Source organism: Numenius arquata, chromosome 23 (assembly GCF_964106895.1).
Source record: "Numenius arquata chromosome 23, bNumArq3.hap1.1, whole genome shotgun sequence".
In the NCBI taxonomy this organism is placed as follows: Eukaryota; Metazoa; Chordata; class Aves; order Charadriiformes; family Scolopacidae; genus Numenius; species Numenius arquata.
This window is the reverse complement of record NC_133598.1, coordinates 807,207-835,184: the sequence shown is the minus strand read 5'-3', so window position 1 is coordinate 835,184 and position 27,978 is coordinate 807,207. Positions and strand designations below refer to the sequence as shown.

Genomic DNA, 27,978 nt, shown 5'->3' with positions numbered 1-27,978 from the left:
CAGTGAATGGAGTTTTCCTGGATTTTAGTAAGGCTTTTGATAGGGATGTGGGATGAGCATGTGCACAGTATGCTGGGTGAAGAACTGGCTGAAAGGCAGGGATCAAAGGATTGTAGTGAATGAGGCTACATCTGGCTAAATACTTGTAATCCCGGTGTTCCTCAATGTTCAAGTCTAGGGCCGGTTCTGTTCAATATTTTTAACAGTGATCTGAATGCAGGAGTTGAATGTACCATGAGATATTTTGCTGATGGTACCAAACTGGGAGGTACCATTGACTCTCTGGAGGGACACGAGGCCTTGCAGAGGGATCTAGATAAACTGAAGCATTGGGCAATCATTAACAAGTCCAAATGACAGATTCTGCACCTGTGATGGAGTAACACCAGACACAAGTCTATATTGGGAGAGGAGTGGCTGGAGCAGCCGTGCAGAAAGGGATCTGGGGGTGCTGGTTGACAGCAGGCTCAACAGGAGTCAGGTGTGTGGGCTGGCAGCCAGAGGGCAAAGCACATCCTGGAGGGCATTAACACAGTCCAACCAGCCGGTGAGGAGAGGAGAAGCACACGCCTGGGGCCTAGTGCTTCCCCAGAATGTTCCAGCCATGCAGAAGGAGTGCCCACTGTCCTTGGCAGCATCCATGGTTGGTTGTGTCCCTACGTGTCTTCTTGTCTTATGTGCACTTGTGTGCATCCGTGTTCGTGTGCAAGAATCTGGGAGTACAAATTTATGGGTGACTTGATGCTGGTGTGCATTACTCTGTGTGTGTGTCCTCGTCACAAGGGAAGGTGCTGCTCATGGTGGGGACAATCACATGCTCATCATAGTGCAGCAGGTTCCCAGGGAACCCCAGTGCAGCTGAGTGGTGATGGCACCAGCCCCCTGGAGATCTGTCCAGGGAAAAGGCCCTGAAATGCAGCTCCTGCCTCCTGAGCTCCCCTTCTCATGCCCCTGCAGAGCTCACACTCTGCTGCTGCCCATTTCAGTCCACAAGATCAACAGTTTCAATCCAGTTTGGATTCTTCATTGAATTGAGCGTAACAATATTGGGAGCTCCTCAGCATGGCTGGCAGTCCCCACTCCCTGCCTCTCCAGGCCAGGACACAGCTGCTCTCCCCAGCGCTGAAGAGTTCAAAGGATGGGGATTGCTTTCTGGGCAAGGAGAAAGGCTGAGGAATCCTGACCATCTCGTGCTGCCCATCCCTGAGTGGATTCACTTCCAGAGCACTGTTGACTGTGTCTGGGGTGGGACACAGCCCTCCCTCATGCCCAAGCCAATGCCAAATGGACTTGAGCTCTTCACAGGCCTGGTGCTGTGCCAGGCAGGGGCTGAGACCTTGTCCCAGACAGGTACTGAATGAAAGGAACACAGAGACTGATATCACTGTGGTGTGAGCAGAAGAACAGACTCTCTGGATTTCACAGGAAACACCAAAGAAGTGATGACAGCTCTGATGTTCATGCCCAGAATGTTCATGTCCCGTACTGGAATCTCCATCTGAGTTCCCAGCAACTGCCCTTGCGAGGGAATGGACATTGGATCCAAGGACACACTCCTCCAAAGCCAACTGCTGTCCCGCAGGGGTGTCCAAAAGAGACCTTCATTCTAACGAGGGCTGTGCACAGTCTAGAAAGATCCTGAGCCCATATCCCTGCCTGAAGGTTTGTCTGCCTGGACTCAGGTCCAGTTTGGAGATAAGGCAGCTGAGGCCTCTTCCACTTCCCTCCAGTGACCCCATAGAGATCAGCGTCAGGGAGCTCTGCTGGGAGAGCTCAGCCAGGGCTGGTTTCCCTCTCCATGGAGGTGCTTCTGAGCTGAGGAGCTGATGGCCAAGCTTATTGCTTTCTCAGGAGGTTACAGGCACTGTGGAGATGGGAGGGGCAGGGCATCTGGGTACCTAGAGTTGAGTAAGACCTTTGACACCCTCTCTCTTACTTCCTTCATAGCCAAATTGGTGATAAATTAGTAAGAGAATGTTAAGGAGTAAGGAAAATTAGCTGAAGGGAGGCTCTCAGCCTCCTCACTCCCACCCGCAGGAAATCCGTGGCTGCTGGTTCCAGCCCCGGAGCTGGGAGACAGCTCGCGGAAGCTGGTGCATGGCCTGGGCCAGGGCCCTGCTGCTGTGCCAGGCTGCAGCTGGCGCTGTGCCGGCTTCTTCTTGCTGGAGGAGGACGGGGAGAGTCCCTTTGGCAGTTGCCGCAAGTGGTGCCCGTGCGGAGCCCCTGAGCCCTCTCAGGCCGGGCGAGCCCCCGAGCGGCGCCGGCGCAGGGCTGAGCCCCGGGGCGGAGCTGGCGGCGGCGGAGAGGAGAGGAGGCGGCGGAGAGGAGGCGCGGCGGCCGGAGCAGAGAGCCGGGGCTGGCGGGGGGCAGCGAGGCGCGGGCAGCGGAGCGGCGGGATGCGGCGGTGCCGGGGCGCAGGGCTGGCGGGGCTGGCCGCGCTGCTCCTGGGTGCGTGGGGCTGGCGGCGGCGGATGGGGGCCGGGGCTGTGCCCGGGCTGTTCCCCGGGGAGCCCAGCGCCGACTCTTCCCTCTCCTTCCTCAAGGGGTCTTTCCCCCTCCTGCCTCTCTGCCATCTCTCCTTCCCCTTTCCATATCCTCTGAGTCCCCTCTCCCTGTTCTTCCTCTTCCTGCATCAGCTCTTTCAGTACGAGCCCGCTTGTATGTTCACCTGATTTTCCAGTCAACCTCTCCTTCCCCTGTGCGTTCTGCAGTTCTTATTGCCCTGAATATTGCCCTTTCTCCTTGATTGAAACAACCTCTTTCCCTGAATACTCTTCCTCTCTTCACCCACCCATCTTCTCACACATTTCTCCATGCATCTACTATCCATAACCCCTCTCCCAACTCTGAGACCCCTCTCTCATCTCTCCTCTCCTTCATATCTGCAAACACAAGTTTTCTTTTCTGCATGGCAACACACTCATCCCCCTGTGCAGTCAGCAATTATTCTTCTTCTGAATTCAGCCATCCATCGTTGCCTGTCATGCACTCCTTTCTCCTCTCCATCTCACTACCCCTCCATCCATCCATGCAGCTGGCTTTCATTCTGTCTCTCCATGCATCATTTTAAAAATTTCCTCCCAGACTGCTCCCCTCATTCCACACACTGGCACCACAATCACTCTCCATCCCTGTTGATGGGCACATGTCCCATAAATACCAGTCTGGCTCTGTCTCACTGCCACCGTTCCTGGCCATTTTTCTTCGAAAAAAAAAGCCATCAGACCTGGGTGATGTTTCGTGATCTTTGTTCTTTCTTTCTCCTTCCTTGGCAGTGGCTGCGGGCAGAGCACAGGTGCAGCAGCAGCCGTCGGCAGAGACCACCGAGGGCACCGCCATCAGCATCAACTGCTCTCACATCAACATACAGACCCGGGACATGATCTACTGGTACCGTCAGCTCCCGGGCCGAGGCCCCGCATTCCTCGTGAGCGCTCTCAAAGTCTCCAAGGAGCTACCGGACCCGCCGGGGTGGCTGCGGGTGGCGGCAGACGGCCGGTCCAGCGCCCTGTGGCTCGCCCGGCCCCGGCGCGGGGACGCGGCGGTGTATTACTGCGCCCTGGGAGACACGGGGAGAGGAGCCGGGGCTGCGGCCGGGCAGGAACCGCCGCGGGCGGGGCTGGGCGTGTGTGTCGGGGGCGGGGGGACATCCCCGGGCGGGCCCGCCAGGGGGCGCTGCCGCTCCGCCCGCCGGGACGGCCTCGCCCCGCCTCGCCCCGCCCTGCCCCGCGCCCCGGGTCGCTTCCCCCGACCCACCGGCACCACCACCGCCACCGGGACCGGGACCCTCCAGGCCCCACAGCCCCCGCAGCCCCGGGAAGGTTTCCTGACGCGGCTCCGGAGCTGCCCACTGGGCAGAAGCCTCCTCCCGCCCCTCGCCCCCTCTCACCCCCCGCACTCCCACCGGGACGCACACAGAACCCCCCCGCCACACTGCCGGCGGCGGCGGGGCAGGAAGCGCGCCCGGAGCGGTGGCGGTGTCCGGCGGGGCCCGGCAAGGAGCGATTGCAGCCGCCGGCCCCGCTGGCTCCCGGCCAGGAGCAGCGCCTTTCTGCCCTGCACAGGGCGGCGGGCGGCAGAGACCCTCCTGCCCACGGGCAGCCGGACACATCTCGCTCCCGCCCCACGGACCGGCCGCTGCTGCCGCTCCATGGGCTGGGGCTGGGGGTCTCTTCCACCCCACTGACATCACCAGGCGCTCTTAGAACAGAAAGACCCAGCTGATACAGGGCCCATGCAAGCCCTTTCTTTGAAACCACAACCCCATGTGGTTTCTTCCTGGTAACTTTGTAAATCGTCTCAGATAGACAATTACAAACGGAATCCTCCAGCTCCACTCTCTGCTTCTGGAGTGCTCCTGCTGGTGTTGCAAAGGCATCCTGTAGAGCTGGCAGTTCTACCTTGGCAGGAAGGTAGAACATGAGAAGGAGAAACTGATTGTCACAGACACCTTCAAGTGTATCCCACAGTGCCTGGTGATCGGGATATAGAGCTCGTGGCACAGGATTCCCCTCATCCTCAGATTGAGAGCCTTTGGTGTTGAAGGCAAGTCCAGGAGATGGGAGAGAATCTTGAGCTGGGCACTCTTGAAAGACACATCTGAGGCTCAAGTTCAGACCTGAGGAGAGAGCCACAAAGAGATCTGCTAAGTTGCCCTATGCGGCTAAAGGTCTGTGGGGATAGCTGGAATGAGGCCTCTGTGTATGGGCTCCTGGGCCCAGTCAGTCCCCAGAGAGGCATGTGTGGCTGTAGGAGCTGAGACGGCAGTGACAGTCCTTGTTCACAGGCTTCATGGGCAGAGAGGAAAGGCTCAGCTTCTTCCCTGCCTCAGCTGATGCCTGTTGTACTAGAAGGCAACTTCTACTCAATGAGGGAGTGTGTCTGTCCCTGTGTGGTTGGTTTCTGCAGCAGATGCTTTTCACAGAGATGTTTCTCTTCATGTTCCTCCTCTATGGTTAGAAAGAGAGAGTGCATGGCACGTGGCTCTAGGCACTTCAGTGTTTGCCTGATGTTCTCTCCATCCAGACAGTCCCAGAGACATGACAGTAACTGATCGGTCCAACAGTGTCTTCTCCATCTCCTGCAGAGATGGGTGCAGGCCTGTGCAGCTGGCCAGCTGGTGGGTGTTGTAAGGAGTTCTTGAGGCATGCCTGGCTCTTTGATGGACAGTACTTAAATCATGAGTCTGTTCTCTTTCTCAAGAGCCTTCTTGTGGTAGATGTTGGGGGACAGACCCAAAGAGGCCTGCCTGGAGCAGCAGGGAGGGACTTTTGCTCCTCCCTCCGGGCTGTGCTTTGGAGGCCTCTTTGATCTGGCAGAGGCAGAAGAGGTGAAGGTGCAAGCATCAGGTCCCTCAGGCTGGCAGGTTCCTGGGCACCGCATGAAGGGAGAGTGTGACATGGTCCTGATTTTCCTGGCCGCCCTGGTTGAACTGGCAGACTTTGGTGAGATGTGACTTTCAGGCGCAGCATCAGAGAAGGCCCATTCCTTCAGCAGTAGGACCACATATCCCCAGCCTTCCTTTTGTCACCTCTGTCCTTAGAGAAGCCCTTCTTGATGCCTTTGACAGACGTTTTCAGAGTCACTTCTAGCTGGGCTTTGGCTTTCCTAACCACATCCCCGCATGCTTGGACAATGTCCCTGAATTCCTGCCAGGTTACCTGTGCTTGCTTTGTTCTTGTGTTTTGATTTGGCCAGGAGCCCCTTGTTTGTCCAGGAAGGCCTCCTGGCATGCTTTCCTGACTTTCTGCTCACTGGAATGGACTGCTTTTGGGCTTGCAGGAGGTGGTCCTTTAATATGGAACCAATGTCTTGGGCCTCTGTTGCCTCCAGGCCTTTCTCCCACAGCAATTTTCCAAGCAGATCTTTAAAGACACCAAAGCCTGCTGTCCTAAAGGCCCACGTTGCTATTTACCCTTCTCCCTCCCCTTGGAAATCACCATTTCATTGTCACTGCAGCCAAGGCTGCCTTTGACCTTCACATCCACAACAAGCCCTCCCTTCGTGGTATGTATGAGGTCAAGCAGAACATTTGTCCTTGTTGGATCCTCTATCACTTGGGTGATGAAGTTGTCATCCACGCACTCCAGGAGCCTCCTGGCTTGCTTATGTCTTGCTGTGCTGTCCCTCCAGAAGATATTCACATGGTCGAATTTCCCAATGAGAACCAGGGACCGTGAATGTGAGACTGCTCCTATCTGCCTGTGGAGAGTTCATCTGCTGGTTCTTACTTGTCAGGCAGCCTATAGGGGACACTCACTGCAATGTCCTCTTTATCTCTCTTCTCTTTAAGACTTACCCACAAGCTCTCAGTTGGCACATCACCCATCCCTAGGATTGTCCCCTGCGAATTTACTTTCAGCCATCTACAAGTGATATTCAGTTTTTAAGAACCGCCTTTCAAAAGCACAGGAGCAGGCAATTCCATTGTGTCTCAAGTTAAGCAAGTGGGACAGAAGACCCCATGGAAAAAAGAACTTGTACAATCATCTGTGGAAGGGAGGTCAGGGACTGCAGCAAAGGTACAGAGCTGTGGTTCACATATGGAGAGAGAAGGCAAGAAAGGCAAAAACTCAATTAGAATTGAAAGTAGCCCATCTTGTGTCAAACAACAAGAAAGGCTTTTTTAGGTGCATTGATAGCAAGAGGAGGTGTCAAGAAAACATTGGGCCAATACTTGTTGAAGGTGGTCACCTGAGTAATAGAGATGAAGGAAAACTTGAGGCATCCAGTACATTTTTTGCCTCCATTTTTAATAATACTGATAGACCTTGGGCTGCCCAGTACACTGAGTTGGAGAGCCCCGAGTGCAGGAGCAGTGACTTCCCATTTGTAAGGGACCAGTTGTATCATCTGGTTGTTCATACATCCATGGAGACAGACGGGATTCATGGTAGGGAACTGAAGGAACTGGCAGGTGTTATAGAAGGAACCTCCTAAATGACCTACCAAAGGTCTTAGGAATCTGGGGAGGTCCCTGATGGCTGGAAGCCAGACAGTGTTATCCCAACCTACAAGAAGGATGTGAAGGAAAACCCAGGAAACTACAGACCTGTCAGTCTGACCTCAGTTCCTGGAAAAAAATTATGGAGAAGGTCATACTGGGTGCTATTGAATGGTGTTTAACAAACAATGCAATCATCAGGCACCGTCAACAAGGGTTCACAAAGGGAAAGTCCTGTTGAACTAATTTGCTATCCTTCTATGGTAAGACAACCCACCCAGTGCATGAAGGGAAGGTGCTGCATGGAATTTTTCTGGATCTTAGTAAAGCTTTTGATAGTGTTCCTCACAGCATACTTCGCAGCTGTGGGATGAGCAGGTACGTAGTGTGCTGGGTGAAGAACTGGCTGAAGGGCAGGGCTCAAAGGGTTGTAGTGAATGAGGTTACATCAAAGTAAAGATCAGTAACCCCGGTGTTCCTCGGTGTTCAATTCTAGGCCCAGTTCTGTTAAATGATTCTGTCAGTGATGTGGATGCAGGAGTTGAATGTACCAGGAGACATTTTGCTGCTGATACCAAACTGGGAGGTACCATTGACTCTCTGGAGGGACAGGAGGCCTTGCAGAGGGATGTAGATAAACTGAAGCATTGGGCAATCATTAAAGGCATGAAATTAAACAAATCCAAATGACAGATTCTGCACATGGGATGAAGTAACACCAGACCCAAGTCTAAATTGGGAGAGGAGTGGCTGGAGCAGCCCTGCAGAAAGGGATCTGGGGGTGCTGGTTGACAGCAGGCTCAACAGGAGTCAGGCGTGCGCACTGGCAGCCAGAGGGCAAAGAACACCCTGGAAGGCATTAACACAGTCCAACCAGCCGGTGAGGAGAGGAGATTATCCCACTATATTTCGTGTTGGAGTGGCCTCCCCTTGAGTTCTGTGTGTAGTTCTGGGCTCCACAAATTCGGAAGGAAGTGAAGGTACTTGACTCCATCCAGAGGAGGGCAACAAAGCCTGGGAAAGGGCTGGAAGGAATGTCCTATGAGGAGTGGCCAAGGGCTTTGGGCTTGTCTGGTTTGGAGAAAAGGAGTCTGAAGGGTGACCTCATGGCTCTCTACAGCTTCCTGAAGAGGGGAAGTGGAGAGGGAGGTGCTGATCTCTTCTCCCTGGGATCCAGGGATAGGACACGTGGGAATGATTCAAATCTGCATCAGGGGAGGTTCAACCATATCATTAGGAAACATTTCTTTACAGAAAATGTCGTCAAAACCTCTTTGGTCAATGGTGGTCGATGCCCCATGCCTGTCAGTGTTTAAGAGGCATTTGGACAATACCCTCAATAACATGCTCTAACTTTTTTTACTTGCAACTGCTTGCCGTCTGCCAAATGCCTACCACTTGCTGTCTGTGTTGCGTAAGAATATTCTGTGGTGTTACAGATTGTGGCATCTGCTGTATCAGGAATTGCTCTGGAAAGATCCTTTTATCCAATTTTAAATTTTTGCTCTTCTGCTCATTACAAAGCTTTTGGTGAAACAGGGATGGACTGTGTGGAAAAAAAAAGAGCATCTGGTGCCTGAAAATTAGCAACTACGGGTGCTGTAATTACCCAGGGGAGACATGAGAACTGATACTGTCCTCTCTTAAGATGCTGAAATGAGGGACATTCTCCTGACACCGGGTCTGGTGGTCTAGGAGAAAGTTTAGGTGTATACAGACAGTCTTCAAAAGTACTTCTCTCACAAGAAATAGAGTTATCAGAAAAGGGGGAAAATAACTCCTGCTTTTCCAGAAGAAAACAAGACAGAGGTGGGAAAAGCCCCTGGAGACTCCTGAGGACTCCAACCCTGTTGGTCAGGAAGTGCCAGATATTACGCATCCACAGTATTGGAAGAATGTGCACGTGCTCCTTGGTGAACTAGGGCAGCACAAGCATATTTCTTCTTGGGAAAACCAGGGGAGTTTTGTGTACAAAAGAGATGTCATTAAGGGGTCTCACCTGCTTGATTTTGTCCAGTGTGTCCTTCAGACTTGTGGCCCAACTGAGAAAACCTAAAGGCTGGAATGTTTTTACGAAAGCCATGGCGGCAGTGAATGTCCCGTCTTCTGTCATGGGTCATACACAATCCTAGAGGTTTCTGGTAACAACCAAAATTGACTGATGCTGGCTGAGAAGTCACACACACCACATAACAGGAGGAAGAAACCTCAAACCCAGTGGCACACCCTGTAAATTTTGCTGTTGGAAAAAAAAAATTCATGAAGCCAGGGAATTATAGAATGGTTTTACTTGGAAAGGTCATCTAGTCCAACTCGCCTTGCCATGGAGGTTTTATATTCATACAATCTTTACACTTTGTTGTCTGTTGTGTCCATTCAAAAACAGTGTGCACTTGCAGCTCAGAAGGCTAATCACATCCTGGGCCGCATCAAAAGATGCGTTGCTAGCAGATCCAGAGAGGTGATTCTGCCACTTTGCTCTGGTGAGACCTCACCTGGAGTACTGTGTACGAGTCTGGAGCCCTCAATATAGGAAGGACATGGACCTGATGGAGCGGGTCCAGAGGAGGGCCAAAAAAATGATCAGGGCGTTGGAACACCTCTGCTACGAGGACAGGCTGAGGGAGCTGGGGTTGTTCAGCCTGGAGAAGAGGAGGCTCCGGGGAGACCTAATACCAGCCTTCCAGTACCTGAAGGGGGCCTACAGGAAGGCTGGGGAGAGTCTGTTTACAAAGGTCTGCAGTGACAGGACGAGGGGCAATGGCTTTAAGCTGGAGAAGAGCAGATTTAGCTTGGATATTAGGAACAAGTTCTTTACTATGAGGGTGGTGGAACACTGGAACAGGTTGATCAGTGAGGTGGTTGAGGCCCCTTCCCTGGAGATATTCAAGGTGAGGCTCGACGAGGCCCCGGGCAACCTGGTCTAGTTGGGGGTGTCCCTGCTGGCTGCGGGGAGGTCAGACTAGATGTCCGTTGGAGGTCCCTTCTGGCCTGGACTATTCTATGATTCTATGATTCTATGTTGGGTTGGGATGGGGTGGGCTGAGCTTAAAGAGCACACACTCAGCCTTGCAGTTCGGTTGTCAGTTTTATTTATGGAATATACTGTTGAAAATTACTGGTTGGGGTCTTCTGAAACATATTTTGAATAACTGTGGGCATGAGGAAAACTCCATCTCCATATCTTATAAAATGCATCAGTATCTGTTCATTTTGTACTAGATTGTGAGAATGTCATTTTAAAATCTGTTCAAAAGGCAATCTCTTGTTACAGGGACATAGGGAAAAGACACAGCGCTATTGGCAGGCCACGGAGGGGGAGATGCTGCAGTTGCTTCCTCTGGAAGGCAATGTCAGCTGCACTGTGATTTGAAAAGGCCATGAATCTTTCAGGAAAGAGAGCACTGCTTGGATGGCAACCACATGAGTCAAAAAACTCTGTGTTTCTGATGTGCCAAGAAAATTGCCAGCCAGAGCTCTCCGGTCTGGTTTGAGGGTGCATATTCACCACCATGTTCAATGATCTTGGGGAAACGTGGGTCCTAGGGAGCCAGTTGCACGTAGAAATGTTTCCCTGGTGTAGGGCTCTGCTGAGAAAAAACAAGAGAGCTGGTCCATCTCAGACTTCTGTCTTAGGCAGCAGATAATTCTACCCTGGAAGCATCTATTGGTTATTGCCATAATGTAGGCAAAGATGTGTAGGAGATCTCAGTTCCAGGGTCAGAGCCGCAGCTGGGGCTTAGACCAAGACCAGACTCAAAGAAAAGAAGAGGTGCAGGTTCCATCCAGCAACTGCCATGGACTACCCAGGAGCCTGTCCAGGCCAGGAGGACAACAGTAGCCCATGCCAGACACACACACAGATATGCAGAGTTGGTGCAGGCCTGTGCTAAGCCTGAGCTCTCATAAAACCTTGGGCTATGGGCCAAGCAAGAGGTGTTGCATGGTTGCATTAGGCCTAGGTGGGCTTGGTCCTGATATTCATTGTCCCTGTGCTCTCACTTGACTCAGCAGTGACTCCCACAGAACCTGGCCTGGGGAGAGGTGCTCTCAGTCTTTACCCCATGCAGGAATCAATCTGTCTCCCTTCCCGGGGAGCTCATAGTCAACTCCACATGCCCACATTTCCTTTCTGGAGGACAACAGTTGTCAGGATCCCTGTTCACATGACGTGGTCCAAAGCCAAGAGGTTATTTCTGAGCAGAGTCTCAGCAAGGCAAGGACTGATGGTTGTTGGCAGTGGAATAACTAGGGATGTCTTCCTCACCTTCAAGAGGCAGTGCCTGAAAGAGGACTCTCTGCAGTGTGTCCCACCCGCCAATGCTTCAAGGAGTGATGAAGGGTTCCTCTATGCTCCTACTTAATTCCTCTCGCAAAGTAATGGCTTTCTCCCTCCACAGTCAGTGTGCAGATGGAAAGACCACATAAAGGTCAGAGGCAGGGTTGCAGCAGTTTTTTATTGAGTCTAAAGAGGGAACTGAGGTCACACCAAGTGGAGGCCCCCAATGTGGAGAGCAGAAAGGAGCAGATGAGAATGTGTTCCCCTTTTGCTGTGGCAGAGTTCCCACAGGGAACCTGTTGACCTACATAGTAAAAGGAGACAGACTTCAGGTACCTCCAGGCTGGTTTCTGGTGTCCTCACAGCAGGCTTTGAGGGGAGCACCAGACAAGAAGGAAAAGAGAGACAAAAAGGTGAGAGGAAGACAGGAAAGGTAACCATTGACTGTGTTTTCAGAGAGCTCAGGTTGGCGTCTTTGTGTCCATCCTTATAGGCCAAATCAGAGATGGTCGGCTGGTCTTAAAATAAATGACACGAAGTCTGATCCTTTGCAAGCATGAAGTTCTGAGTTCCAGGGGGTCCTTATGCAGAGCCGTTGTCAGTGTCTTTAGCAGGGAGGACATCTGCTGCCACAGTAGCGGCTGGTGATGCGGGAGAGGTCACAGCAGGGAGAGTTGATGGGGACTCCGTCACAGCTGAGGATGCTGCCAACAGCCGCGGAGGTGGAGGATCCCACCACGGTGTTCTGAGGGAAGGAGCTGAGGATGGGGCCAGGAAGGGTCACCACCACAGCAGGAGGCTCAATGACAACGGTGGAGTTCTGGCACTGCCTGACACAGGGCTCGTTGCAGCTGTTGGCCAGTGGGGTCGGGCCGCAGGGCCGGCAGCAGGGCTGGCACTGGTCGTAGCAGGACATGTCTTGGGTTCAGAGGTGCACCTGAGAGAGAGGGCAGGGAAGAAGAATCACACAGGCATTCATTCCTGTCACTGTACCATGACGAAGCCAAAGAAAATGCAGAGCTGAAAACTGGAGGCTGTGCAGCGATATATGAGGACTTTTTGGCCTCATCCTTACAGAGCCTAAAAAGAATCACCAGCTCCTATACAGCTACTGCCTGACCCCTGAGTCCAGAAGCCACCTCTGCACAGTCCCAGACTCCCTCCATGTCTAACCTTCTCCCTGCTTCCCTCTCCTGTGACAAGCAGCCCCATGATCTGGCATAGAACAAAACCAGTGTCAGCTGAGAGGTCTGCTGAAGTGAGACGTCCTTTTTGAGACAGTGGAGAAGGAGAAGGGGGATCACACTCACCTGACTCCCAAAGAGAAGGAGGCAAGAGAAGTGGATGTGAGAGCGAGGAGCTGGGCTGGCTTTTATCATGGACCTTAACTGCCCCAGGCTGACAGCGGCTTCCCTTGCAGAGGTGATTATTTGCTGACAAATGAATGCGAAATGCAAAACATCCTGGCTAATGCTATGGGCTCTGTTTTGGCTTCCTGAACTGGTGTCTTTCCATTTCCTGCTTTATGCCAGGCCCATTCCCCAGTGGAGGCATCTTTTGCGTGACAGGATGAAAGGCCCAAGCATTTCCTGTGCAAAACACCTGATTGTGGGCAGAGGACTCATCTCACGTGCTGGAAGAGTCCAGTAAAGGTCACTCAAGACACACTAAAAGCTGGCTTAGACAAGACACACTCAGACACTGGTCTAGACCTCTAGGCATCTAGAGTTCATTGAGAAACCTCAAGACATCAAACGAGAGGCTGTCTACACTGTCCAGGGCAAAGGACTTGGACTTGGCAGAGTCATCTTCTGCAAATCCTCTTTCAAACAGCTCATTGAGGCTGAGGAAGGACTGATCTGCACTCAGTGAGAGCCAGAGATGCAGATGATGAGAGTAACATGCCCAGCTTGATCCCATACACCCCAACAAAATCCCTTTCCCTGCTCTCCGTCTGTCCCTGAGTACCAGCAACATGGATATGGGCTTTAGCTGTGGAATGGAGGTACTTTTAGGCTCTGGTAGGAGACTCTGTGGGTTCACTTCTGATCATATGATGAAGCACTCCATGTGCATATGACCAGGTAAGGCAGGCCCTGCGGTGAGCTTAGTTCTGAGTTCAGAGGCCACCACTGGACAATTGCAGGCTCAGTGTCTCCAGAAAGATGATTCATTCCATTTACTGTTTGGTGGGATAAGTCTCATGTGTGAGCTGATGTCTCTGCATTGACTGTGGGAAGAGTCTGTACAGTGTGTTAGAGCAGGTCCAAAGGAAGGCTACGAATCTGATCCAAGGATTGGAATTCCTCTCCTACAAAGAAAGGCTGAGAGAGGTGGGGTAGTTATGCCTGGAGAGGAGAAGGCTTTGGGTAAACCTTCTTGTGGCTTTGCAATACTTATAGGGGGCTTATAAGAAAGAAGGATGAAGACATTTTGCCAGGGTCCACAGTGACAGAACAAGGGACAATGGCTTTAAACTCAAAGGCAGTAGATTTAGATTGGACATAAGGAAGAAATGTTTTGCAGTGAGGGTGGGGAGACACTGGAAGATCTATCCCAGAGATGTTGTGGAAGCCCCATCACTGGAAATGTTCAAGGTAAGGTTAGATGGGGCTCTGAGCAACCTGATCTGGTGAGAGATGTCCCTGTCCATGGCAGGAGGGTTGGACAGGATGGGCTTTCAAGGTCCCTTCCCATGTGTGCAAATGCACTCATGAGCACAGCCAGAGGAACATATAAGTGAGTGTAAACATGCACACACATCACTGACAACTCATGCACCCAATGCCAGCTCTCAGCCTCTCGTTCCTCTCGTTAAGGAAATGAATCAGGCACCATCAGCTTTAGTGAGCTTAAGAGCTTGACACTGGTATAGTCAACAGTTTTCTCACTAGAAAAGAGAGAGAAAGCACTCCAGAGGTGAAGCTGCCATGACCCTTTCAGACATTGAGCCTCTTCTTGTCCCAAGTCTGTGGGTCAGGAATAACGTAAAATCTAAAGAACATCTGTATGGCTGCAGCCACAAAGAATCCCCACATTACATTTGAAAAAACTCCTCCAGCCTTAGATGCCTGCAAGTGACCTAAGTGATGTCCTTAGGAGAGATGTGGGGGTGTGAGACCAGCACCAACTCTCTAAAGGGAACAGTACCTCTGTGGTGAGCCTGGGACAAGCCAGACTCCCCACAGACTGCAAACCCTGAGGCTGGGGCACCAGAAATGACACTGACTGATCCCACTAAGAAAGGCACTCAGCCTCTTCAAAGCATTCCTGAAAATGCCCTTTATTAGCACTAAGACTAAAAAGAAAGAGAGGACAGTACAGATAACCTTCCATCCCGTCAGAGGGTGGCAACCCAGAGCTGCTCCACATCAGCTGCTCTCACAGAATGAGAGAATCTCAAAATAGCTGAGGTTGGAAGGGACCCCTGGAAGTCATCTGGTCCACTCCCCCCACCCAGCTCAAGCAGGGCCATCCACAGCCAGTTGCCCAGGACCGTGTCCAGGTGGTTTTTGAAAATCTCTAAAGAGGGAGACTGGGCAAACTCCCTGGGATACCTGTGCCAGTGCTCCGTCACTCCCACAGCACAGTACAAAGTGCTGCCCCCTCTCCAGGGCACTGGACGGATCTAGTCCACAGGATTGCCCCATTTTGGTCAGTCGAGTTGGTGGATGAGAGCTGGGGGATGACCCAAGAAGTGGAGGATGTGGTTGGGCCTGCAGAAAGCACTATGAGAGGTGAGCACTGCATGCAGAGAATGAGACAGGGAACTGGCCAGTCTTGTCCCTGCCACCAGCCAGACACACACAGCCTGGTGCATGATGGCCTCAGAGTGCAGTAGGTTGGACATAGTCAAGCAGTGGCCATAGGTCATGGAGTGTAGCAGCATCGGTCACTTCCCAGGATCTGGAAGAAGTACAGCTGGGCCATGCAGATGGAGATGGATAGGTCCCCTGGCCTGAGGAAGACCTCCAGCACCTTTGGAAGGAAGACACCAGGGAAAAGAGACTGAAACTTTTGGTCTTCAGTCATTCTGAGCTAGCTTTCATCTGCCATAATTCCATTCTCAGTGGTGGACACGGGTTGGGTCCATCAGGTCCATCCTTGCAAGTGTTTACTTTTGTCAAGACATCTGGATTTGCATGCAGGAAATAAGATATGGGACTCTAGTGGCTGCCAAGAGCCATTTCCACTGATCAGAAGGGATGAGATCTACATGTAAAAAAGTCCTCTCCCTCAAAGAATGGCAGCCAATTCCTGAGCGCAGATTCCTTGCGGGGACCAAAGAAGCAGTCAAGGGCTCTGCACCTGCCTTCAGTACCCACGGGAAGTTCACCCAGTACCCTCGTCCTGGATGACCTTCATGGTCTCCTGCATGTTCTCTATCACAGCAATTTGATCTCCTTCAGAAATACATCATTTCACTGTCCCATTTCTGTGCTGAGCACTCTCAGCTCCCACATGCTCAGCTCCACTTTTGAGCCTTGATGCGTCCAGCAGCATGGACAGCTTCACCCTGCTGATGCCTCCAGGCCATAGCCCCTAGATTGGGTGGTGGAGGGGAGAGGTCATCCCAAAGGCTGTTCCCTTCATTACCACTCCTGCCATTCTGCAAGCAACTCATCTTCCAGAGCCCCACACCCTTCACCCCAACACCCCAGAGCAGCTCTGGCCATAGCAAGAGGAATGGCCTTGCTCAAGAGCTCATGGGGCTGCTGAGACCTCAGGGCCTCCTGCCTTCCTGGACAATTTTTGGCTGACACCAAGCAAGGCATGACCTGATGGCCACTGGCAGCAGAGCAGCCAGGGATGTCTTCCTCAGCTCCAAGGGATGCTTCCAAAAAGAGGAACCACTACAGGATGTCCCAACCACCCACTCCTCTGTGAACGGGAAAGGATCTCCTTGTGATCTCGCCCCCTTCTACCCCTTTTCCTTTGGCAGCTTGGGCAGCGTCCACAGAGGGAAGGACCACAAGGAGGCCAGGATTGATTGCAGCAGAACTTTAATGAGTGAAAAGAGGGAAACAAAGTCACTCCGTGTGGGGCTGCCAGTTCATGGAGTCCTGGTGGCACAGAGACTCTGCTGTCCTTGACTGTGGAGAAGTTCTTGCATGATGTCTGTCTGCCTGCGCCACAGAGGGAGAGGAGACAGATGGTCCCCAACAGGAGTGCCTTGGTGGGACCTTGCTGTTGAGAGGAATGGAAGCAAAGAAAAGGCAGAGAAAGGCAAAGCCATTCAGATGTACTGCAAACACATCCCAAATCTTCATCATATGCCTAACACCAAGTTCTGAGTTCCTCAAGGTGTCTCCCTGGGGCTTTCCCAGCATCTTTATCAGAGGAGGGACCTTCTGCCATAGTAGCGGCTGGAAATGCCAGAGAGGTCACAGCACCCAGAGGTGATGGGCACCCCTGAAGAGCTGAGGATGCTGCCAACAGCAGCAGAGGTGGAGGATCCCACCACGGTGTTCTGAGGGAAGGAGCTGAGGATGGGTCCCGGCAGGGTCACCACCACGGGGGAGGGCTCAATGACGACGGTGGAGTTCTGGCACTGCCTGACACAGGGCTCATTGCAGCTGTTGGCCAGTGGGGTCGGGCCGCAGGGCCGGCAGGGCAGGCACTGGTTGTAGCAGGACATGTCTTGGGGCTGGAGGTGAACCTGGGAGAGAAGAGGGGAGGAAGCAGAGCACAAGAGTGGGTAAGGAGCAGCCTGGTTACCCTGTCACAAAGGAGCCAAGACCACTACTGAGTGGGGAACTGGAAGCTCAGGCAGGAGACTCACAGGCTTCATCACCCTACAAAGAGCAGCCTGGCCCAAGGACGGTGTCCCCTAACATCTAAACCAAAAGCCCCATCATCCAAATCTCAGATTCTCTCTAAGCAGACCCTCTCCCTGCTTCCCTCTATCGTGACAAGAAGATGCAAACCAAAGGACAGGAGAGAGCCAATATCAGCTGAGAGGTCCATCAAGGAGACATCTCACTTTGGAAGAGAAGGAGAAGGAGCTTCAGACTCACCTGGTTCCCAAGAAGAAGGAGGCAAGAGAAGTAGATGAGGGAGCAGGGACTTGCGCTGGCTTTTATACCTGCCCTTCATTGCCGCAGGACCAGAGGTGCCCTTTGCAGAGGTAACAATTTTCTGACAAGCTCATCTTGAATGCAAACCATTGCAGCTAATGATATGGGCTGTGCTTTAGTTTCCAACACTGCTGCCTTTTCATTTCCAGGCTTGTGCCAGGACCGTTCCCCAATTAAAGTTTCCTGTGAGCGTGCGACTGAAAGGCCCCAGGATTTCCAGGGCAGGAATGCAGCAGTGCAGACAGAAGACTCAGCTCAAATAATGGATGTATGGGTCCAGAGCGGGACAGTGACAGCAGCCTGGTCACTCTGGTGGACCTGCTTGAAGTCATGTTCTCAGGAAGAAGCTCCAGCCATCCTCAGCTGGATGCTGAATGACTCACTTGCATGAGGAAGTACCATGCCCATCCCTTTCCCTCCCCTCTCAGCTCACCCCGATGGTCACTTGCTGTTGCTTCCATGGATGTTGTGCTGTTGATTTTGACCCCACGCTGCCTAACACTGCCCAGTTCCCAAAGGTCCTCACTGACTCCATAATTTGTGGTGTTCCTATGTGTCTTCTTGTCTTGTCTGTATTGAAAGCAGCCAGGTTTTTGTGAATGCACATAGGAGCACAAATTTGTGCCTGATTCCATGCCGGTGTGCCTGAGCCTGTGTGTCTGTGTCCTTGTGTTTCCCTCCTCATGAGGGAATGTGCTGGTTATGGCAGGGATTCTGTCCACTGCTCTGTCCATGGGCACCACAGAGCAGCAGGTTTCCAGGGTCAGCAGGAGCCCCAGTGCGGCTGAGTGGTGATGGCAATCAGCCCCCTAGAGATCTGTCCAGGGAAGAGGCCCTGAAATACAGCCCCTGCCTCCTGAGCCCTCCTTCTCCTGCCCCTCTAAAGTTCCTGACCATTTCAGGCCCCCAACAAGAACAGTTTCACTCCAACTTGGATCCTTAGTTGAATTCAGAGGACCAGAGTATTGGGAGCTCCTCAGCATGGCTGGCAGTCCCCACTCCCTGCCTCTCCAGGCCAGGACACAGCTGCTCTCCCCAGCACTAGAAAGTTCAGAGGATGGGGATTGCTTTCTGGGCAAGGAGAAAGGCTGAGGAATCCTGACCACGTTGTGCTGCCCATCCCTGAGTGGATCCGCTTCTAAAGCGAGGTTGACTGTATCTGGGGTGGGACACAGCCCTTCCTCATGCCCAAGCCAATGCCAAATGGACTTGTGCTCTTCACAGGCCTGGTGCTGTGCCAGGCAGGGGCTGAGACCTTGTCCCAAACAGGCACTGAATGAAAGGAACACAGAGGCTGATATCACTGTGGTGTGAGCAGAAGAAAGACTCTCTGGATTTCACAGGGAAGGCCAAAGAAGTGATGACACCTTTGATGTTCACGCCCAGATTGTTCATGTCCCATACTGGAATCTCCATCTGAGTTCCCAGTTCATGGAGCCCCAGGGGCAGCTGTGGGTCTGCGGTCCTTCGTCATGAAGAAGTTCTTGCATGATGGCTGTCTGTCTGCCCCATAGAGGGGAAGGAAACAGAATCCCCACCAGGTTGATCTTGAGGGAACCTTGCTGCTAAGGCGATGTGAAACAAACAAGGAAAAGAGAAAGAAAAGCAAAGCCCTTCAGCTGTGCTGAAAAAACATTCAAAAGCTCAATCCTCTGCCCAGCACCATGTTCTGAATTGCTCAAGGTGTCTTCCTAGGGCTTTCCCAGCATCTTTAGCAGAGGAGGGACTTTCTGCCGTAGTAGCAGCTGGAAATGCCAGAGAGGTCACAGCACACTGAGGTGATGGGCACTCCATCACAGCTGAGGATGCTGCCAACAGCAGCAGAGGTGGAGGATCCCACCATGGTGTTCTGTGCCCCTTTCTGGGCAAGGATAAAGGCTGAGGAATCCTGCCCACCTCCTGCTGCCCATCCTTGATTGCTTGTTTCCAAAGCAGTGCTGGTGGTGTCTGGGGTGGGACAGAGCCCTCTCTCAGGTCTATGTCAATGTCAAATAGACTTGTGCAGCCCATTGACCTGGTGCTGTGTCAGGCAGGGGCTACGACCTTGGATCAAAGAGATACTGAACGAAAGGAACATGAAGCCTGATGTTGCTGTGCTCTGAGTGGAAGGACAGACCCTGTGCCTTGCACAGGGAAAGCCAAAGTACTGAGATTTGCTTTGTTCTTCAGCCCACAAACACCTTCACACCCTGAGAAGAGGCTGAGGGAGCTGGGGTTGTTCAGTCTAGAGAAAAGGAGGCTGAGGGGAGACCTTATTGCTCTCTACAACTCCTTGAAAGGAGGTTGTAGGGAGGCGGAGGTCGGTCACTTCTCCAAAGTCACAGGTGATAGGACAAGGCGAAGTGCCCTTAAGATGCACCAGGGGAGATTCAGATTGGATATTAGGAAAAATTTTTACACTGAAAGGAATATTAAGCATTGGAATGGGCTGCCCAGGAAGGTGGTTGAGGCACTATCCCTGGAGGTATTTCAAAGATGGTTTGGTGATGGTTTTTATCAGAGTTTTTATCAGTTAGGTCGATGGTTGGACTAGATGATCTAAAAGGTCCCTTCCCATCTAGACAATTCTGTGATTCTATACCCAACATTGGAATCTCAGTCTGAGTGCCCAGCAACTGCCCCAAGGAGGGAAGGGACGATGGATTCAAGACCGCATCCCACAAAGCCAGCTGCCAGCTGCTGTCCCCAGGGGTGTCCTGTAGTACTGGAGGCAGTACAGCCAAGGGCATTGCCCCTTCCCTTGAGAGACCTGAGTGAGGGCAGTGCCAGAGAGCTCTGCTGGGAGAGCTCAACCAGGGCAGAGTCCCCTCTCCAAGGAGCTGCTCTTTCTGAGCTGAGGCTCTAGTGTAGCCAATGGACAACCACATTGCTTTCTCAGGAGGTACCAGGCACCCTGGAGAAGGGAAGGGCAGGAGCTGTGGCCCTGAATTTCCCAAGACCTTTGCCAGCTTCCAAGCTTCCAGCTTGGACTTCCTTTATGACAAAATTAGTGACAAATGGGTTCATGAAAAGGAGGGTGGAAAATAGGCTGGACTGCCAGGCTCAGAGAGTTGTGATCTTGGTGCAAAGCCCAGCTGACTGACATTTCTTAGTGGGGTCTAGGAGCAGGGATCAGTAGTAGGACCAGGACTGGCTAGTGTTTTCATGAATGCCATGAACAGTGGGAAACTGGGAACTCCCAGCATGTCTGTAGATAACAGCCAGAGAGGGAAATGGGCAATAACTGTTGGACACAGCTCCTGTTCAGAGGATCTAGAACCCTCCATATGAGACGCTTGAGGACTGAGGAAGAGGAGGGAGGATCATGGACTTGTGAGTCATGGTGCCAGCTGGGGAGAGAAGCTGCCCGAGAAAGTGCTGGAAAGGAGGGCTGAGTTTCCTGTTGTGTTTGAGAGGGAGGAAGGATCCATCTGGCTCCAGAAAGGCGCTGTTTCTCTCCCAGACCACATCTCTCCCAGCAGCACTCATTTCTCCTTTCATACGTCCAGCTTCTCCCCCTTTACTTTTTCCACCTCCCTTGCTCCCACAACCTCCTCCCCTGCTCGTCCTCCTTGCCCCGAGAACTGCCCTGCAGCACTTGGTTCTTCCTGCATTGTTGCCTGACAGTCGACACCTGCACAGCATCCCCTGCAGACTTCACCTGATAGACTACTTTTCCTTTTTTATTAATAACTGAGAGCATCCCGCAGAACCCCGTGCCCTTCCCTTCCACATCTAGTTTTAAGGGTTCAATTCTCCAGTGAGATATTTCGAGAAAATAAGAGAACTGGAAAAAGAGCAAGCGCTTAACTTCCGCACCTTCCTGCCGTGCCCTGTTCCTGTGCCGTTCCCCCTCCCCTTGGCTCCTTCCAGGGCAGCGGCGTCGCCGTGGCCGAGGTGCCCGTGCCCGCCCTCCCGCACCCCCAGTGTCGCTGCGGGCAGCTCCGCTCCGGCCGGTCTCTGCCGCGGCGCCGCCTTCCCGCTCGCTCCGCGCTCCCCGCCGCTCTTCCCGGGGCCGCCGCCGGCCTTTCACGGGCCACTGGGCCGGCGACACCGGCTGCAAGGGCAGCACCGGCCCGAGGGGCCCCGGGGCGGGGTCGGGGTGCTTTCGGGGTGTCTTGTCCGCGGGCAGCAGCGACAGCAAGGCCGGCCCCGCCGTCGGCGCAGGGCTGAGCCCCGGGGCGGAGCTGGCGGCGGCGGAGAGGAGAGGAGGCGGCGGAGAGGAGGCGCGGCGGCCGGAGCAGAGAGCCGGGGCTGGCGGGGGGCAGCGAGGCGCGGGCGGCGGAGCGGCGGGATGCGGCGGTGCCAGGGCGCAGGGCTGGCGGGGCTGGCCGCGCTGCTCCTGGGTGCGTGGGGCTGGCGGCGAGTCCCGGGCAGGACGGGCCGGGAGTAGAGCGGGCCAGGGCTGAGCCTGGCATTGTCCCGGCAGGTCCCTCTACGCTGCCATCTCCTCTGGCTTCTTCACGGACCTTTCTCCTCGAACCATCCTCCCGTCCATCTCTCCCTCTCTTCCATCACACATTCCATAGGAAAAATCATCCCTCTATTCTATTTCCAACCCTCCTTATTTTCCTCCTTTCATCTGTGTCTTTCCATATGACGCATGGAGTCATTCCTTCCCTCTTCCTACTTCCTTTTTTTCTTCCCCCCTTTTTTTTTCTGCCGTGACTCCACTCTTCCACCTGTCATTTGCGCACACAGCTCCCCGCCAACTATTAATGGACACTTCCCTTACTGCACATTTTAATATCCTCTGGAAACACCTCTAATTACCTCTGTTTGGTCCTCGCTGCTTCTGGGTGATTTGTTCCTGGAAACAGCAGGCAGGGCTGGGCAGAAATTTCATTTTGAGCCGGTTGTCTTTTATTCCTCGGCAGTGGCTGCGGGCAGAGCCCAGGTGCAGCAGCAGCCGTCGGCAGAGACCACCGAGGGCACCGCCATCAGCATCAACTGCTCACACCCCAACAAAAAGACCACGGATTTCATCCTCTGGTACCGTCAGCTCCCGGGTCGAGGACCCACATTCCTTGTGAGCGCTCACAAAGACTCCAAGGAGCTACCGGACCTGCCGGGGTGGCTGCGGGTGGCGGCAGACGGCCGGTCCAGCGCCCTGTGGCTCGCCCGGCCCCGGCGCGGGGACGCGGCGGTGTATTACTGCGCCCTGGGAGACACGGGGAGAGGAGCCGGGGCTGCGGCCGGGCAGGAACCGCCGCGGGCGGGGCCGGGCGTGTGTGTCGGGGGCGGGGGGACATCCCCGGGCGGGCCCGCCAGGGGGCGCTGCCGCTCCGCCTGCCGGGGCCGCCTCGCCCCGCCGCGCCCCGCCCCGCCCGGCCCCGCGCCCCGGGGCGCTTCCCCGATCCACCGGCACCGGGACCCTCTAGGCCCCACAGCCCCCGCGCCCCGTACCCCCGGGAGTCCCACTCCGGATTCCCATGGAGTCAGGAGGTCAAGCTCCGCGGCAGCAGGAGAAGGGGGTGTCGAGGTCACAGGCACCTTCAAGCGCTCCCCACAGGAGATCAGTGGCGACACCGTGATCTCCTTTGACAGGAGTCAGCACCTTTGGAATTGAGGCCCAGGAGGCAGGGGAAACGCTTGCACTGGACACACTGAGCGCAGCCTCAAGGGATGCCAGGTTCCCACTGGATGAGTGAGTCAGAGATTTGCTGAGTGGCTCTGAGGGGCTGGAGGTCTGAGGTGAGTGAGAGCTGGCAGGAGGCTTCTGAGAAGAGACTGTGGACTGCAGGCAATACCCGGGGGTGCCTGGGTAGCTCAAGTAGCTGACAGAGGTGGTCAAAGCCCATGGGCAGTGGCTTCCCCAGCACGGAGAGGCACAAATCAGCCCTGCTCCGTGTCCCAGCTGGACTTGATAACTGTGTTTCCAGGGAATTACTGGCAGGCGGACAAACAAGGCAGAGCACCAGGCATGGCCAGGCCAGCCCATGCATCAGACACATCGTCAGATGGGATTGACTCCTCTCTGTCTCCATTTGTCTTCCAGTGCTTGCTCCAAGCCAAATTGCCATGATCCCTCCCTTTCGTGGTCTCTGCTCATGTTTCCTAAGCATCCCATGTTATGCAAAATTTGAAAATTTTTCACTTTTCTTTCAACTAAGAAAAGAAGGAAGGTGATTGTAATAGGTGACTCACTGAATTTCACTGAATTTTTTCACTGAATTTTTAGAGTTGGAAGGGACCATAAAGATCATCTAGTCCAACTCCCCTACCGAAGCAGGATTGCCCAGAGCATGTTAGAGCATGTTACTCAGGACTGCATCCAGGCGGGTCTTGAAAATCTCCAGAGAAGGGGACTCCACACCCTCCCTGGGCAGCCTGTTCCAGGGCTCTGCCACCCTCACCGTAAAGAAGTTTCTTCTCATATTTGAGTGGAACCTCCTATGTTCCAGCTTGTGCCCGTTGCCCCTCGTCCTCTCACTGGCAACCACTGAAAAGAGTCTGGCTCCCTCCTCCTTCAACCCACCCTTTAGATACTTATAAGCATTGATAAGGTCTCCCCTCAGCCTTCTCTTCTCCAGGCTAAAGAGTCCCAGCTCTCTCAGCCTTTCTATTTTTTTTTCATAAGGGAGATGCTCCAGCCCTTGAATCATCCTCGTTGCCCTTCGCTGGACTCTTTCCAGTAGTTCCCTATCCCTCTTGAATTGGGGAGCCCAGAACTGGATGCAGTATTCCAGTTGTGGCCTCACCAGTGCAGAGTAGAGGGGGAGAATGACTTCCCTCGACCTACTAGCCACACTCTTCCCTATGCAGCCCAGGATTCCATTGGCCTTCCCGGCCACAAGAGCACACTGCTTGCTCATTGTCATTTTGCTGTCTACCAGGACCCCCAGATCTTTCTCTTCAGAACTTGACTCCAGCAGGTCCACACCTAACCTGTATTGGTGCCTAACATTCTTCTTCCCCAGATGCAGGACCCTACACTTTTCCCTGTTGAACCTCATGAGGTTCTTCCTTGCCCAGCTCTCCAGCCTGTCCAGGTCTCGCTGGATGGCAGCACGGCCCTCCGGGGTGTCAGCCACCCCTCCCAGTTTGGTATCATCACTCGGTCCCCTCGTCCAAGTTGCTGATGAATATGTTGAACAGGACTGGACCAAGTATTGACCCCTGGGGGACACCACTGGTTACAGGCCTCCAGCTTGAACATGCTCCATTAATCATTACCCTTTGGGTCCTGTTACACAGCCAGTTCTCAATCCACCTCACTGTCCCCTCATCCAGCCCACACTTCCTTAGTTTCCCAATGAGGATGCTATGGGAGACTGTGTCAAAAGCCTTGCTGAAGTCAAGGTAGATGACATCTGCTGCCCTCCCCTCATCCAACCAGCCAGTTATAGCATCATAGAAAGCTATCAGATTGGTCAAACATGATTTACCCTTGGTAAACCCATGTTGCCCACTTCCAATAACCCCCCGCTCTTCAACTTGTTTGGAGATGACATCTAGAATGAGTCTCTCCATTACCTTCCCAGGGATGGAGGTGAGACTAACTGGTCTGTAGTTCCCAGGGTCCTCCTACCTGCCCTTTTTGAAGACTGGAGTGATGTTGGCCTTCCTCCAGTCTTCAGGCACCTCTCCTGTTCTCCATGACCTTTCAAAGATGATAGAGAGTGGCCCAGCGATAACATCTGCCGGCTCTCTCAGCACTCGCGGGTGTATCCCATCAGGGCCCATGGACTTATGAATGTCCAGTTTGGCCAAGTGGTCCCGAACATGGTCCTCCTCTACTGGAGGAAAAACTTCCTCTCTCCATACCCTCCCCCTTGCCTCCAAGGCCAGAGATTCATGAGGGACAGCCTTAGCAGTGAAGACTGAAGAAAAGAAGGCATTCAGCAACTCTGCTTTCTCCGTGTCTTCCATCACTAGGGTGCCCATCTCATTCATCAGTGGGCCCACATTATCCCTAATCTTCCTTTTACTGTTTACATACCGAAAAAAACCCTTTTTGTTATTCTTAACTGTAGTGGCCAAGATGAGCTCAGCTTGAGCCTTGGCCCTTCTAATTTTCCCCCTGCATACCTTCACCGCTTCCTGGTATTTCTCCTTGCCTGCCAGGCCCCTTTTCCAAAGATCATAAACCTTCTTTTTGTTCCTGAGCTCCAGCCAAAGCTCTCTATTTAGCCAGGCTAGTCTTCTTCCCTTCCTGCTTGGTTTTTTGGGATTTGGGTATGGCTCTTTCCTGCCCTTTTAAGAGTGCCTCCTTGAAGTACGACCAGCCTTCCTGGGCACCTTTGCCCTTCAGGACTGTCTCCCAAGGGACACTTTCAACCATGCTCCTGAAGAGGCCAAAGTCTGCCCTTCGGAAGTCCAAGGTGGCAGTTTTGCTGGCCCCCCTCCTTGCTTCAGCAAGAACTGAAAACTGTATCATTTCATGATCACTCTGTCCAAGACAACCTCCAACGTTTACATCCCCCACAGGACCTGAGTTAACTATCAGCAGGTCCAGTAGGGCACTTTCCCTAGTTGGTTCTCTCACCAGCTGCGTTAGGAAGTTGTCTTCCATGCACTCCAAGAATCTCCAGGACTGTTGCCTCTCTGCTGTGTTATATTTCCAGCGGATATCTGGGAAGTTGAAGTCCCCCATGAGTACAAGGGGGAGTGATCGTGAGGCCTCTGCCAGCTGCTTATAGAATATTTCATCTGCCTTTATATCCTGGTTTGGGGGTCTATAACAAATTGCCACCACGATGTCTGCCTTATTGGTCTTCCCCTTAATTCTTATCCATAGACACTCAACGCTCTCATTGTGCATATTGCTAAGTTCGAGGCATACAATACTGCTCTTAACCTAAAGGGCCACCCCACCACCTCTCTTTTCTTGCCTGTCCCTTCTGAAAAGTTGGTAACCATCAATCACAGCACTCCAGTTACGCAAGTCCTCCCACCACGTTTCTGTGATGACAACTAGATCATAGTTTTCTTGCTGTACGATGGCCTCCAGCTCCTCCTGTTTGTTACCCATGCTGCGTGCATTCATGTATTTTCATTTACATTCATGTATTTTCATTTCCATTCCATCTCACAAGGGTTTTGATCCCCTTGGAGGCAGAAATACCCCTGAGTTTATAAGATGATCCTCTCATTCATCTGGAAGGTGTCCTCCTCTGGCAAAGGCAAAATGATACCCAAAAGGATGGGGAGTAGATGTCAGTGAGGAAATAGATTGTGCTGGGTGTCCTCCAGCCAGAGAGAGGTGGTGTGTCTGACTCAGGGTGGAATGTTTACAGCTGGCGCTGTTCCCTGAGAAGTTTCCTTTAAAGGGCTTCATCTGTGACCTGGGGAGAAGAGAGAAAAAAACCCTGTAGAGACAAGGAGATAGACATCTGTTTCCTGTTGAATTTTGGCAGTTGCTGGTTCTATCTCCTTCCCGACACTACTGAGGGACAAGTACCACATGAATGACTCCAAAGTGGCATCTCTCCAACCCCATGAGGGGTGGGTAGAGGCCCCGGCCTCTGGCTGGGCACTGAAAGGCAGGAGAGAGTCACCATGAACAGCCTGCAGCCTCCTATCGCCTGACAGCACACTGCTTGGTCTCTTCCTCCAGGCTCCTACAGGAATTTTCTGGTGCCCCAGGCCCCTTTGGCAGTGTGAGCTGGAGCTGAGAGGCAGCGCTTCTACACCAGGATCTGTCTGCCTGAGAGGATGCTCCAGCACCTACTGCCTTGGGGGGCCTGTGAGAAGCCCGCCTGTGACCTGACTGCCCAAAGAACCACCCAGGGCTGGAAAACATCCCATTAGCCCTTGTAAATCTGGAACAGTGGAAGGGTCCCAGTTTGGTGTCTTTCCTTTAACTTCTCACCCTAATGAGCCTCCTCATTGCAAAGGTGTTGAGTCCCAAGGAGGCCTGACCGAAAACAATCTCTTCTTCATTCCCTCCCATCAGCCATTTACACACATTGCCAAGGTCCCCTATGAGCCTTCTCTCCCCCAGGCTGAACACTGCCAGCCCTCTCAGCCCATCCTCAGAGGAAACGTACTCCAGTCCATGCACCATTTTGCTGCGCTCACTCCAATATGTGTCTTGTGCTGGGGAGCCCAGAACTGGACCCAGCACTCCAGAGGTGGCCTCACCAGTGCTGAGTAGAAGGAAGGATCAGGTCCCTTGTCCTGTTGGTGAGACTCCTGCTACTGCAGCCTAAGCTGCTGTTGGCCTTCATTGCCAGAAGGATGCATTGCCACAGCAACTCAGACCCCTGAGCCACTGAAACTGGGCGGGACACAGCAGTGAGTGTTCAGAAGAAGTTTCCCAGCTGGTTGTCCAGCTCTTACTCTTTGCTCAATGTCCACCAATGAGTACTGTAGGCGAAGGGGGCTCTTGGTAGGAGACATGACTGCTCTTGTGATTTTCTGTCCTAGACGAAGAAGCCCAAGGAAGGAAAATATCTTTCTGGCCCTGCATGTGAGGATCTGTGGAAGCCTCAACATGTGAGCGAGACCCATCAGCCAGACACTAGACGAGATTCCCTGGCCAAATGCTCAGGCAGTCCCCCCGCTTTTCATTGTTCTCCTGAAGCTCTGTGGACTCACCAGTGCTTTGCCTGGGGTCATCCTTGTATCCCTGAGTCCCTCTGGGTTTTCTGTCCAACAGAAACCTGCTGGTGGCTGCATTTCCACCATGTTCGTTTCTGGCCTCTAGTTTGCCCCTCTACAAACAAATCTCTTGTTATGCTACACCTATTTCGGGA

The 27,978-nt window shown here is 53.1% G+C and overlaps 1 protein-coding gene, 1 pseudogene and 1 gene segment (V, D, J or C); 2 read left to right on the top strand and 1 right to left on the bottom strand.

Annotated features, from left to right (window-relative positions):
* Nucleotides 1-2,396: 2,396 nt before the first annotated feature.
* Nucleotides 2,397-5,455, top strand: LOC141474940 (uncharacterized). Its single transcript, XM_074163047.1, has 3 exons — nt 2,397-2,448; nt 3,276-3,625; nt 5,219-5,455. Exons 1-3 carry the CDS (start codon nt 2,397-2,399, stop codon nt 5,453-5,455), a joined length of 639 nt encoding a protein of 212 aa, XP_074019148.1.
* Nucleotides 5,456-11,829: 6,374 nt separating this feature from the next.
* LOC141474663 (feather keratin Cos2-3-like) lies at nt 11,830-17,373 on the bottom strand (annotated as a pseudogene).
* A 4,199-nt stretch (nt 17,374-21,572) lies between these two features.
* LOC141474938 (T cell receptor alpha variable 4-like) lies at nt 21,573-22,929 on the top strand. The segment is given in 3 exon segments: nt 21,573-21,624; nt 22,156-22,503; nt 22,826-22,929. Coding segments are annotated over 3 exon segments (504 nt in total).
* Nucleotides 22,930-27,978: the final 5,049 nt, after the last annotated feature.